General features: G+C 39.0%; 1 protein-coding gene across 2 annotated transcripts in view; it reads left to right on the top strand.

Moving 5' to 3' along the window:
* The window catches only part of cntnap2a (contactin associated protein 2a), a 390,635-nt gene that overhangs the window by 162,278 nt on the left and 214,496 nt on the right, over positions 1–13,861 (top strand). For both annotated transcript variants that reach the window (XM_084939110.1, XM_084939109.1), the window contains exon 3: positions 5,504–5,697. In XM_084939110.1, the coding sequence (XP_084795236.1) occupies positions 5,504–5,697 (194 nt within the window). The remainder of the gene's footprint in view (positions 1–5,503; positions 5,698–13,861) is intronic.

The raw sequence follows: 13,861 nt of genomic DNA on the forward strand, positions 1-13,861 counted from the left end.
TATCCTCCCCTCCTGCTCCTTTTCTCCTCCCTGAACATCTGTGTGTGTGACAGGCGAAAGAACGGTGACAGTCCCCCGACACTCCTGCCCTCCCCTTTCTCCTCCTATTTTCCCCTCCTTTTCTTTGGCTGGCTCTCCTGTTCACTTGGTTTCGGTCTCTCACCTTCCATTCCCCCACCGTAAGGCTCCTCCATCTCTACTTTATTCTGTCAACCTCTTTTTGCACCCGCACCCCCCCCCCCCTCTCCCCAGGGCTTTCACCTTTAACTGCACCTCTGTTCTTTTTTTTATATATATATCACTCTTCACCCTCCCATGCTAACCTCTGTCAAGCTGCCCCTCCGCCCCACTCATCTCTCATGTTCTCCTTTTTCGAGGTCTCTGCTTTTCTCTCCAAGACACCTTTTGCCCACTTTTCTTGTCTCTGAATTTCTTTTGCTCCACTATATCCTTTATTTGTGTCACATGTTCTCCTCCTGACCCCTAACACTCAGCTCTTTAGTCCATTTCTTTTTCCCCCCCTCTCTCGTTGTTTTTTATTAGTAATGAGAATCTTTTGAAAACACCTACCATCACTTTCATGATCTTTTGAACCTGTATTTCTCTCTGGACATTTCAGATCTTTCTCCTTCTCGTTCCCATCTGTTACTTTTGGTAACCCTGTAACCCTGACATGTCTTCTGCTCCATCGTTCCTCATCAACTTTTCCCCCCCTAATTATTCCCTTGTCCTTTAATTTACCCCTTTACTCCATCCATGAGTCTTCGTGGATTTCAAAGTCAACTGAACTAGACTGAATCATACTTTCTTTTTTCCCCTCTTTTTCATCATGCCATCCTCATTCTTTTTCAAATTATAAGAAAATGAATGTGTATCCAGCAAAGGAGAATAAGCTCATTGCAGACTGTTAGCCAGAACTCATTCAATAAAATGAAAATGGCAGAAGGTGTTGGCAGAAGTGGGATATAACCAACAGATGTAAAAGAATGGGGCAGGAACAAGGTGCCAGAAAGGAGTTGGGTACGCTGCAAGAAGGGGCTAAAATAAAAATTAAGTTTGAGCATCAGGTAACTGGGTCTGGCAGAAAAGAGCAATAAATTCAGTTGAAGTATTGGGATGTGGCAAATCTGCAAAAATGTCAAAATAGCAGCACACCCAGAGGAAAAGAATTAGATGTGTGAATCTACAAAATGTGTTTTTATGGCCTGCATTTGTATAGCGCTTTTCTAATCCATAGGACCCCAAAGCGCTTTACACTACATTCAGTCATTCACCCATTCACACACTGGCGATAGCAAGCTACATTGCAGCCACAGCTGCCCTGGGGCGCACTGCCGGACACAGGCGCTACCGGGCCCTCTGACCACTACCAGTAGGCAAACATGGGGTTAGTATCTTGCCCAAGGATACTCGGCATGCAGCCAGGAGGCAGCCTGGGATCGAACCACCGACCTTCTGATTAGTGGCTGACCTGCTCTGCCACCTGAGCTTACATATACCAAATCAGACTTTGTGCAGTGTTGACAATAGGGCTGCCACAAACGATTATTTTGATAGTCGACTAGTCACCGATTATTTTTGCGATTAGTCGACTAATCAGATCATGCATCCATTGGACATAAAACGTACAGCTTATTGCACCAGCATGCATCTGCTCTTATATAACTATCATTAGCTTACAGCTTTAAGTGTTTAAGGTATGTGCTAACTAAAAATAAAGACAAGATGATAGTTTATTAAATTTTAATGAAATTAGCAGATTGTTTCGGTGAAGTTTAATAAACTCCTTGCTATCTAAAATATAACAGGACACCGGAGTAAATTCTCGAGCATCTCACACTTCTGATAATCAGTTGTCTGCTTGACGTTTATTCAGCTGTGTAAAAACTAGAACTTTAATCTCAGCCAAACTGATTTACTCAGGAACAAATAAAATACTGAAAAAAAGCCAAACAATAACATTTTTAAGTTGTCTAAGTGAATATATATCATGTTTAACCTGAGTAGCGAAAGACGGCGGTGGGTTTGAAAACGATTTGTCAGGAGTCCGGTGTTCTCATCGGGTCTAGTGAGCCTTGCCCCCGGCTCGCTATCGAGCTGGTGGGTAACGGACGTCTCCGAAAACATCTGAGCGCTTTTGAAAATATGTGGTGTCTTGATAAACTGAGCAGATATTTGAAGTTTACACAGCTACATTCCCGCCTGAAAATATGTTAAACGTTGATTTTGTGACCCAGTAATATTAAAACTAACTAGCAGCCGCCATTGTTGGAAACTGAGCACGGCCGCGCTATGAATTCTGGGACATCCTTGTACATGCAGTGCTGCCATCTTCTGTTTCAGTCCATTATTACACTCTTAAATCCTACTACTTATTCCTGCGTCTTTCGGGATCTTACAAAGCTTCAAACGACGTGTCGACTATTAAATTAGTCGTCAACGATTTTAATAGTCGACGTAATCGTGACTAGTCAACTAAAGCCCTAGTTGACAACAACCAATACTACTGTGAAAGCAACTGAAACTACTTCAAACTTGAAGAAGAGTTAAAGCTACACTCAAACTAACATAAAGAGAAGTCTAGCTTCAAGTGATTTTGTAAAATCAATCAATCATTCAATGAAAATAACATAATGCCCCAAAGCTACTTGAATCACTAAACAAATATGAATGAAGTGGAACTACCTGGAAGCTGTCGAAAAATTTAAATAAACTACTGGTTTAATTACATGTAGCTCACAACACCCTGACACTTAAAATTAGAGATTTAAAATTCAGCCCCTGCAATTCTCAGTACCCAACAATAACCAATTAATTCGCCTAGAACAAAGTGTGAAAAATTGCTAACTTCTTTGCTTTGTGTTATTCATCGGCTACCAGTAGAAACTGTGCACTCAGGCAAAAGGAGAATCTGAAAATATTACTGGCAATATTCTAAAGAATGGAGAAAGAGAAATAAAATCGTGGGTTTTTTTGTTGTTTTGGTTTTTTTTTAACCAAACTTTCCTCTCCTTTGTTATTTTTGCTTTTGGTCATGTCTATCTCCTTCTTTAACATAAATGCATTTTACCTTTTTTTCCAGTCCATCCTCACACATCTCATCTCTGGCTTCCATCAGAGCCATAAAAGCCTCTCTTATTACTCTCTTTACTCCTCATCTCATCCATCTTCCTTGTTTCCATTTTTCTACCCTCTCCCTTCTCTTGTCACCAGCCCACGGCGCACACCTTCTCGTCACTCTTTCCGACACCCCATCCTCCTATCTTGTTCAAAGTATCACACTGCCTTGGTCATTGTCCGCTCAGCTTGCGTTCTTAATCTTTATTTTCTGCTGTCTGTTTGCTTATCACCACCGCTCTGCCCCTCCCAAACCCAATTTCTCACCTTTCCTTTCTCCCCCCTACCCTTCTCTTTTTTGATAGTGTTTTATCCCCCCACGGGAATGGCTTTGCTGCAACGGGTTTTTGAGGTATTGACGTTTCCACTGATATGGGCTTGGTTATCTGTCAGGTCCGGGGCCGGAGTGTAATGGCTCTGTAATTGGATAAGATATAGGATTTTTGTCAGTAGGGTACATTGCAAACTGCCTCACCCTCTATTTTATCATATGACTATCATCTCTCATTCTTCCTCCACTTCACTTAGCGCTCTTCTCCCACTCTCCTGTGCCTTTGTGGTCTTACCCTATTCCCCTACCCTCACTTTGTCCACACATTTCAGTTTTCACTTGGAAAAAAACACCAAAACAACATCTGTCAATCTCCAACACTATCTTATCTGCATGTGTGTCCTTTAGACAAGTGAGTCTAGAAGAATGAAAGAACTGACATAGCCAGTTCAGAGTCTATCCACAAGCAAGCTTTGTGAGCTGTCTTGTGGACAAGTCCAGGGAAAAAGTATCTACTTCTCCATACATCTGTTTTATGCACCCCTTCGTGCTTTCTTTTTGGTATTTTACAGTTCTAATAGTAGGAAAGACACACTGTAATGTTGACATTTATGCCATATTTTTTTTTCTTCTTATCTCTCGCTTTTATTATAATGGCAAATGAAAATTAGGTCAGTGTCATCATTTTTTGTTCCCTTGCATCTTGCAGTTGCCTTGCTCTTTTGTTTCTGGACCATTTACCCTGAGGCTCATTTAACCTGCAAGGTCCAGGGGAGTTTGGCCTTTCCCGGGTAGACAACTGGAGGGGTGAAAAGGGGACAAGTTTTAGGGGACACATGAGAGTTTAGCTGGCAATGAAGACAGAGCAATGAGTTTTTAGGCTATCGCAAGGACGTCGACTGCCACTGAGGGGATTAGGAAACAAAACACAGCCATCTACCCCATCAGTCTTCACTATAGTCATAGGAAAGTGGCACTGAAACACTCTCCCTCGTTGTTATCAGAGATACTCATTTTCAGATACTCATTAAAGCAATACATCACTTTTGGTAGAAGATTTTTCCACAATAGTGCATCTAGCCCCAGAGATCATAACCTTTAACCCTTTTAAGTTACGATGGCTTTCCAAGCATATTTGATGGTCTTCTAATCTATTCAAAACAGTAAAGAAGAGGTCAAACAATTACTCTGTACTTTTGAGCAAGTAATTTCCCTCAGGCCCAATGCCCACTTTGAAAATAACCGAAAAAATAACTTTGTATTTATTCTAACTCAACTGTGTACAGTGAAAATCAAAATCCATGCTCCACCAGGGGGGTAATTCCACTTTAATCTGCACTCAAGGATGCACATATCAAACAAAAGCTTAGCTTAAAATGAACGGAGACATAACCATATGTAGGTGTCAAGACGAAATGGGTTACATGACAGCACTTGCAATTTGACTTATAGGCTTATAGTCTCATTCCGTTTGTACAGGCTGTTGTTGTATTTTGGGATGAAAAGATAGTGTTCTTCCAATTTAATTGTATTTTGTTGTTGAAAAGTGATGATTTCAAGAATGAAATGGATGAAAGTGATGCTCGAGCATTTCAAAAGTGTCTTTATGTCTCAGCTACTGGCATTAAAAACGAATCCTTCTTGAAACCTCATAAATACTAATGACCTTCCTCTTGAAGCTGAGGCATCTTCTATATTGGAGAACATATAATTCTAATAATCATAACAGGGAGCGTATTCTCCTCATTCTTGTGAAACATCTTTATTGTCAGAAGGCTCTCTCCTTGTATGCAAAGCATTTAATAAATTATTACTTCTACACTGGTGCTTGTTAGGAGCAAATTTCTGGGCTACACTCTGGTGGACACTGACCATTAATAATAGGATCGACTAACCTTGTAACGATTAATGCTTTTTGCAAAATGTCATTATTGGAGTACGGTGAGTTTCTTTACCTGTCTTGGATTCTGCTCTAACAGAAGTCTTTGCCAATAAGATACAGTTGTACCTCACTTTTGTATCATTTTTTTATCATACTGCTAGAATTATATAAAATATTTGGAGAAAACTGACCTTTGATGTCCTACTCATTATGACTAATTACTGACTTTGCAGGAGCCGGTGGATGGTCACCTCTAGACAGTGACCATTACCAGTGGCTACAGGTGGACCTCGGTTCAAGAAAGCAGGTGAGCGCCATAGCAACACAGGGTCGCTACAGCAGCTCTGATTGGACGACGCAGTATCGCCTTCTCTACAGTGACACAGGAAGGAACTGGAAACCTTATCATCAAGATGGCAACATTTGGGTGAGTGGACCAGTAATTTGTGTGGCTGTTATGCGTGTGTGTCAAATGCCCAGGTGCAAACTATAAGACTATTAAAATGTTCACATCCTCTGGCCCACACTTGCTTCTAAAGCATCCCATCTGTTTTGGATTACTTCCCAATCACCTTAATTTACCTTAATTTCAAATATGTGAGAGTTCTAACAGTTTAATTCAGTTCTTTTCTACACCATCGCACACTGGGACAGCTATGTAAAGTAGAGTAAATGACTTGCTCTTGAAACAAATGATGGCATTTCATTAATCCAAATATTGCTAAGTCTGTTCTCAAGTCTTGATGGTATATTGACAAATTGGGTTGGAATTTCAGTAACACCATCAAACTAGAAACTAAAAAAAGGGCAGTTATGTTTATAAATATTTTTCTTTATTGTGGAGTACCCCAGGACGCTGTCTTAGAGACTATTTTATTGTCTTTTTTGCTAGTATTGTTTTTAATTATGTTGTTTTCATCCTTATACAGATAATATTTAGCTGTGCACTTGAATAGGGCTTACTACTAAAATCTCTGAAAAAAATTGATTATCAGAAACTAAACTTACTGCTGATAAATAATGGAACTGAATTTACACCAAAATTCACACTCCTTCTTCAGATTCCTTAAGAATTAATTTTATATTAATTCAATTATATTATATTAATTATATGCAATTTAAAGGAAAGCCCTGCAAATACATTTAAGAGCATTTAGAAATGCTTTGATCACAGAACAATGCTAGCAAATGTTTAGGTAGATTTTTGAGGCTGGAGTTAGCTGTAATGCAATTTGACATATACATATGTCAACTTGGTTACTAAACTATCAGAACAAATGCTGATTTTGACATTCTCTTCTATTCTAAATTGGATAAATTTGGTTTATCTAAAATGAACTTACAAAGATTTACACTGATGCTTTCTCTTTCAAATGTTTTTTTTTATTTAAATCAGCTGTCAAGCTCTGTTCCTAACTTAGCTTTCACTAAATGTCTTGTTAACCTTGTAATGCCAAGTGTATCATGTTTGATTTTGAGTTTTTAAGACCTCTATATCGTCAGTGTGACTAGCCTCATATATACAGTTAGATACATGCGGTGCTACTGTGAGCAATAAAATGCTCAAAAATGCCAGATTAAAACTCATATATACACATTGATTTGTATTTATTTTAATTTGTCAGAAGGTTCAATAAACACTCCATAATTAAAAAATTAAATTATACATACAGCAAGCTTCAATGTTCCTTACTTAAGTGCAAAATCCTCTTCTTTACCTAGTGCATAGAAAAAGCAGAAAACCTTGTTTAGGATGAAAAATCTTGAGTATCACTTCAAAGCACAAGGAAATTTTATTCCCTCAGTTTAAACCAAATGTAATATGACTGTGGCTCATCTAATTGAAGATTTACTGGGTCTTAGAGGAAAGATATGACATAAGAACATCTTTCCAAAATGAGCCGTTTGCATTCAATGTTTCCCTAACAGTATGGATGTGGTTTATTTTTCTCTGGCTTTATTTTCTATGTCTCTTGTGCCAAAACAACACATTTCCATCAATGAATTGTTAGCAAGGACTTGAGTGGGGCACCTGACAGTTTGTGATCAGCTAATAGGTTAATGGCCTTCACTGTTCACTGTTGCTGCTTTGTGAAAGGCTACAGGTGATAACAGATGGGAGACAAAAGGACAGGCCTGTCGTGAATAATGCTGATACACCAAACTAGACAGCAGAAATCTAAAACCTTGAAATGCAGGGGAGGAGACTTTTTATGTTAATCTTAATAGTAGAGTTGGAAAGGATATGTATTTGCTTTGCTTGTTTTGTCTTTTCTCCAGTGAATCTGTAAAAGCTTGTCATGTAAATTACTGCTACTGTGCAATGTAGTGCCTTAAATAATAAGCTGTATCACAGCAGCTTTTACATGTTAACTTTAAATAATGTTTTAGGCATTTGAAATGATCAGATCTTTTGTTTTTGCTTTTGAAAACACTGCAGATGTTTGTTTTTTTTAACAAAATACACAAAACCATCAGGAATCCCTTGAAGGATTTTTTATTTTTTATTTGAGATTAAAGGATATTAAAGGGAGTGATTAAATTAGTTTGCATTACTGTTGCCTTCCTATCAGCTCAAAGGTGTCTGGCAGTAGAACAGCCTTACTAATAAAGTAGTTGCTGAATGTATGTAGCGTGACTTTGCTGGAGTATACAGCAGTCGGTCCTATGTTCTCAGATTGTATATACTTCCTGTGTCTGTTTCCTGATGCATACAGTAAAGTTTCACAAATATAATTGTGCTTTTCTGCATTTTGGGAATTTTATAAAGTTTCAAACAAAATTTTTCACATTTCATTTTTGCAAAACTCCAAAGTCAGTAAGATTATGATGCTTTTAAAGTGTAGTGAAAGGTTCTTATTCATTCATCACAGAGTTGAAGTAAATGTGTTATGAAAAATGGCTTAAATGTTTTGTGAACAAGAGTGGTGAGAATGACTTTTCTGCTATGAGAATAATGCCAAATCAATTCAGAAAAACTGATGACAAAATTTCATAGTGAGATTTCTATTCTGCAAACACATTTTTTATCACCAATTTAAACACCACAACTCTGTCACAGAACCGGACATTAAATATCAAATTCAACTATGTTTAAAATGTGTGCATCGTGCTGCGGCATTCATGTTTGAACCACTGTTAACTTGCACGGTTACAATTCTGTCTTCTCTATCAGAATCCTTTTGAATGGCTGAACATGTAAACTCAAACCGCAGACATACAAGTGTTCATTATTTTTAGACGAAAGATGCTTTCTTCAGTTTTGGAATGATTATATGACATGAAGACACAATAAAATATACCAGTGACAGCAATACTGTCCTGACATCTATATAAGATAGTGAGGGCATTTTAATTAAAATCTACTTGATTTCCTTACACACACAAACGCACGCACGCACACACGAATGCACTAAAAATGTACTCAGTGCAGGACCTGACCCAGCATCAGGTGGGAGTAAGAACTATTCATCTGTGACTATTTAAAGCCATAACTGGTTTAGATGATAACAGTTTCCATTAAGAGTGTTAGTTTTCAGGCAATTTTATTTTATTTATTTTCCTTAAAAGATTTTTTAATTACATATGTAAATACAGTCATGTATGCAAAATTATTTTTTGTTCATATATAGAAACATTCATTACCGATGTCATTTCCTCATTTTCTCCTATTTAATTCTTAGATATTCAAAAGTTTTATTGCTGTACATGAAGACGTACATTTTCTTCCCTAGTTCTGGTCTTACAGGTATCTAGAGTTCAGTAAATGCACTCTCACCAACTTATCTTGTTGAGTTTGGTACCAATTCCTTGCACACACTGAAACACTGTAGAGTCTCATCATGAAGTCAACCATCTACTGTATAAGCCATGACTCACACAGATTCTTCCTGACAGACCTAATTCAGAACAGAGTACTTTTTCACTAAGTGTGCACCCTTCCTCCCGAAATAAAGCCTGGGCTTCCAATCTTTCTTCTATCTCTGATGATGGGACAACATAACAAACAACCTTTTCAATCAAACAAAAGGTGGCTAAAAGGAGATCCAATGAATTTTGTTAGTTAATCTTGGTTGTGCTAAAAACCCCTAGTTTTCACTCTGTGAGTCTGCGCCCGTGTAGAGGTGTGGTTTGCCAACAGACAAGGCAGGTGACCAGGCCAGTGGGGGAGCCCCTGCACCCTGACAAACGTTACACTACTGTAGTGGCAATGTGCAACGTTTGCATTAACAGTATGTGAGGCATGACCTCTCTAACATACTCCACCTGACTTCACCCATTAATTTGGAAATGGCATGAATGACTCTAAACAATGAGAGACAATGAATGAGGAAACAGAATTAAATACTCAGTGAAACAATAAAGAGGAGTTCTCCTTCTGGGAGTGAAAAAAGGAAGGAAGAAAAGAAGAAAAAGGCAATGCAGTTGTGGTAAACGTAATTAATAATGATTAATCAAAGGCCAAATAAATACACTCTATTGCTGTAAGTATTTGCTCATCTGCCTTCACATAAAAACTTAAATGACTTCTCATTCTTAATCTGAAGGGTTTAATATGATGCCGGCCAACCGTCAACAGCAACTATAACAACTACAACTCTTCTGAGAAGACAGGTTTCTACAGGGTTTCAGATCATGTATGGGAATTTTTGACCATTCTTCCAGATGTGTATTTGTGAGGTCAGACACTGATGTTGGATGAGAAGGCCTGGCTCGAAGGCTCTGTTCTAATTCATCCTGAAGATGTTCGGGTTGTGGTGAGGACCAGTCAAGTTCTTCCACATCAAACTCTCTCATTTATTTATTTATGGACCTTGCTTTAAGCACTGGTAATGTTGGTCATGTTTGAACAGAACAGTGCCATCCAAAACTGTTCCCACAAAGTTTGGAAAGTCTTTGAACCAGCAAACCCAGACTCGTCCATCAGATTGACACACAGAGAAGCGTGATTCATCACTTTAGAGAACACGTCTTCACTGCTCTGGAGCCCCGTGGTGTGGTGCTTCACAATTCTGCATCCAATGCTTTACATTGAGTTTGTTAATGTAAGGCTTGGAAGCAGGTACTCATCCATGGAAACCCTCACCATCTACTGACCCTGCAGTGAGATTTTACGTAGCGTACTCCCTTAGTTGCTATCATTGGCCAATCGTGGCTCTAGAGTTGGCAGTTCGTCTTGTAGTCAGAAGGTTGCCGGTTCGAGCCCCGGCTCCGGCAGTCTTGGTGGTTGTGTCCATGGGCAAGACACTTCACCCGTTGCCTACTGGTGGTGGTCAGAGGGCCCGGTGGGGCCAGTGTCCGCCAGCCTCGCCTCTGTCAGTGGGCCCCAGGGTGGCTGTGGCTACAATGTAGCTTGCCATCACCAGTGTGTGAATGGGTGGATGACTGAATGTAGTGTAAAGTGCTTTGGGGTCCATAGGGACTAATTAAAGCGCTATACGAATACAGGCCATTTACCATTCCCAATTGCTTCTACTTTGTTATATTACCACCAACAGTTGACAGTGGAATATTTAGTAACAAGTAAATTTCATGACTGGACTTGCTGCACGCTGGCATTTTATCAGGGTACCATGTTGGAATCCACTGAGCTCCTGAGAGTGACCTGTTCTTTCACAAACGTTTGTAGAAGCTGCCTGCATGCCTACATGTTCGATTTTACACACATGTGACCATGGAAGTGATTAGAACACCTTGAATCCACGATTTGGATGCGTGAGTGAATGCTGTGTAAATGCTCCTACTCTAGCTTTAGCTCACTTGAATCCTGCAACTTCTACTAACATCAAATTATTTAACTGGCCTAACATAGCAGGCTGGTGTGTCCAGCTTCGCAGGCCTTGGCACAACCAAGTCGAGTACAGGTGGCTGGGAATCAGAGTTTGGACACAGGCAGTCGATTGCTAGAACAAGAATTCATACATAGAATTCAGAAGAACTTTTTGAGCTGTTTTGTACTGTGATATTGTACTCAATTTATTAAGCTAAGTTGTTTATTGTGATTTGCTACTGTAAGACAGTAATAAAATTACAAAGTATGGCTTATCCTTTTTTCAGCTGCGGGTACTAAGCTCTGTAGATAATGTAATCCTTTTTTTTGCCTATCATGGCTTTTACTGGTTGCCGTGACGTATACGAATCATTTACAGTTGAAAGTAAATTAAGCTGTTGTTTTTGTCTGCGGCATCGTAATTGTTTGCCAGTTATTATTTATTCTGAAGTATTTTTCTCCTGCTATTAACCCTGATTCATTGCCTCTAATATTTCTGCAAATACTCCAAAACACATTCATCTCTTTGGCGTTTTTGTAACTATAGCCAACTTTTTTCCCCCCTCTGTTTTGCCAAAATTTATGACATGAATATTGCTTTTTAATTTATTGCCAGTGGAATTCAAAATATTGCTATGTAAACAAATGCAGAGCCAATAATTTTGAACTGGGCATATACCATCAATAACCCATGCAGTTACAAGGAAAAACTGAGCACATGGATTCTCTGCCTCTTGGCTTATTTAGAAGTCGAGGAGCTGCAGAATCTACACGAATGAATGCACACATACATGCAGACATACTTGCACTCCTACTAACCCCTGCTGATAATTAAGCCTGGGCAAAAGTTTAGACTTGTTTTGTGAAGTATGTGGCTGTTTGTGTGTAAGTGGTGATGATATCGGAGCAATCAGTGCTATTGATCAAAGAGATAGGTGGGGGGTGGCAGGTCGCTTAAGCCAACTCTCTCACACACACGCACACACACATACAGAGAACTACCATCAAGCCCTGTTTCAGCCCATTCAATCACATTCGGCTCAATCCCATACACCACTGGATGAGGCTCACACAGTGATCCCCAGAGAGCAAACCGCCTGTCCTGCGCTTTTATGTATGAAGGTTCTATTCAAGAACCTTTTGCCACCAATCACCACCTGCTATTACTCCACGCTGATGACTTAACTCTTTCACTGCCAAACTAAGAGAACAACTTTTTAGTTAAAGCAAGTGTGCCACTTCCAATATAACTGCCGTGAGTGTGTAATTCACTGAGAAGGATGACCGTTAAAGGCCTGGAAAATGCTGTATTGGATGTGTAAAAAACAGTGTTTTTAATAACACACTAATGCACTTCCAAGGAATCAAATGACACAGATGACTGATTGTAATAATTAAAGCACCAAATGCCTGAGTAGAAGACAATGCCTAAGAGCTTATGAGTTACTGATTTACTCAAATAAAAAAAACTGTCCCAACAGGGCAAAACTATTTTGTTGGACTTTAGTTGGCACAATATTACCAGCTTAAGCAGCATAGTATTTTTTTTAGGTATGCACGTGTACATGTGTGCTTGTGCTGGTGTTTGAGAGACCTGTAGAAATTGTTTGCCTGTGAACAGTGGCGGAGCGGGGGGGGGGGGGGGGGTGGCTTACTGGGCTTAAGCCCGGGTTGTTTTCTCAGAAGCCCGGGGTCTTTTGGAGTGTAATTTTTTCATAGTTAGATGCCTGGCTGACAACTGTATAAAACAAAAAACTACACACAATATTCGAAGCACATAGTGTGGGAATTTACGACTGTGCGTAAATCCCCCCTAATATTGGTATGATCCGAGCTCAGGCACTAAGCGGGGCGGGGCAGCTGCTGCCTACGAGTGCGCTGTTGGAGAAGCGCAGCCAGGCAGACAGAGGAGAACTGAAGTTCGACCAGGTACCAAAGCAAATCATTCTTACTGTACAAATAATGTAAATATGACGGTGTATCACAAAAGACTGATATCAAACTGATCACTTGACCCATTATTACGTTACTTGCTCTTCAAGTGAATCAACAAATGGCGAAATGAAAAGCTAAACAACAACAATGCTGTTTCTTTAGAGAGTCTTAGCTTACATGTATGTTTATTAAATATTTTCAGTTGTTTCCCTCCACAGCTAAATAAATCGGTTTCAGTAATGTACTGATATACAAGAATGGACATAAGGGGCTTCTTTCAAAGAAAAAACTCTGGTAGTATTTTATATATTATGCTTTGTATGTTGTTCAGTATATTTCATGTATATGCAAAACAAGAGGAACTTCAATACACAGCAGCATATTCACAGTTTAAACCAGATATTTACATACACTTTATGGAAAATACAGGAACATTTTTTTACTGTTAAACATCAATTTAGAGTAAACTTGTTTTGTTTTAGATAAATAAATATTGAAATATCTTTTGAATTAGTTAAATGTCAGAATAAAGAGAGACAGAGCTGTCTATTTTTATCACTTTAATCAAATTTAGGAGTACATATACACTAAGTTTATTGTTAATTAATAAGAAAACTCCAGACAATTCCATTCTGAGCTGAAGAAGCTTCTGATAGGTTAGTAGAGTCCATGTGAGTAAATTGGTGGCACACCTGTGGATGCAAATAAGGCAAAACACAGAGCCTGTTTCTTTGAAATGGGAAAATCAAGAGATGTCAACCAAAACACCAGGAAAAGAACTGTGGAGCTCCATAAGTGTGGCTCAATTTTGAATACAATTTGGTGCCATTTACAATTAGGAAATACAGATAGTTTCTCTCTTTACTCTTAAAGTTAACAAATATGT

Source organism: Perissodus microlepis, chromosome 9 (assembly GCF_051167445.1).
Source record: "Perissodus microlepis isolate ML-2025 ecotype Zambia chromosome 9, ASM5116744v1, whole genome shotgun sequence".
NCBI lineage: Eukaryota > Metazoa > Chordata > Actinopteri > Cichliformes > Cichlidae > Perissodus > Perissodus microlepis.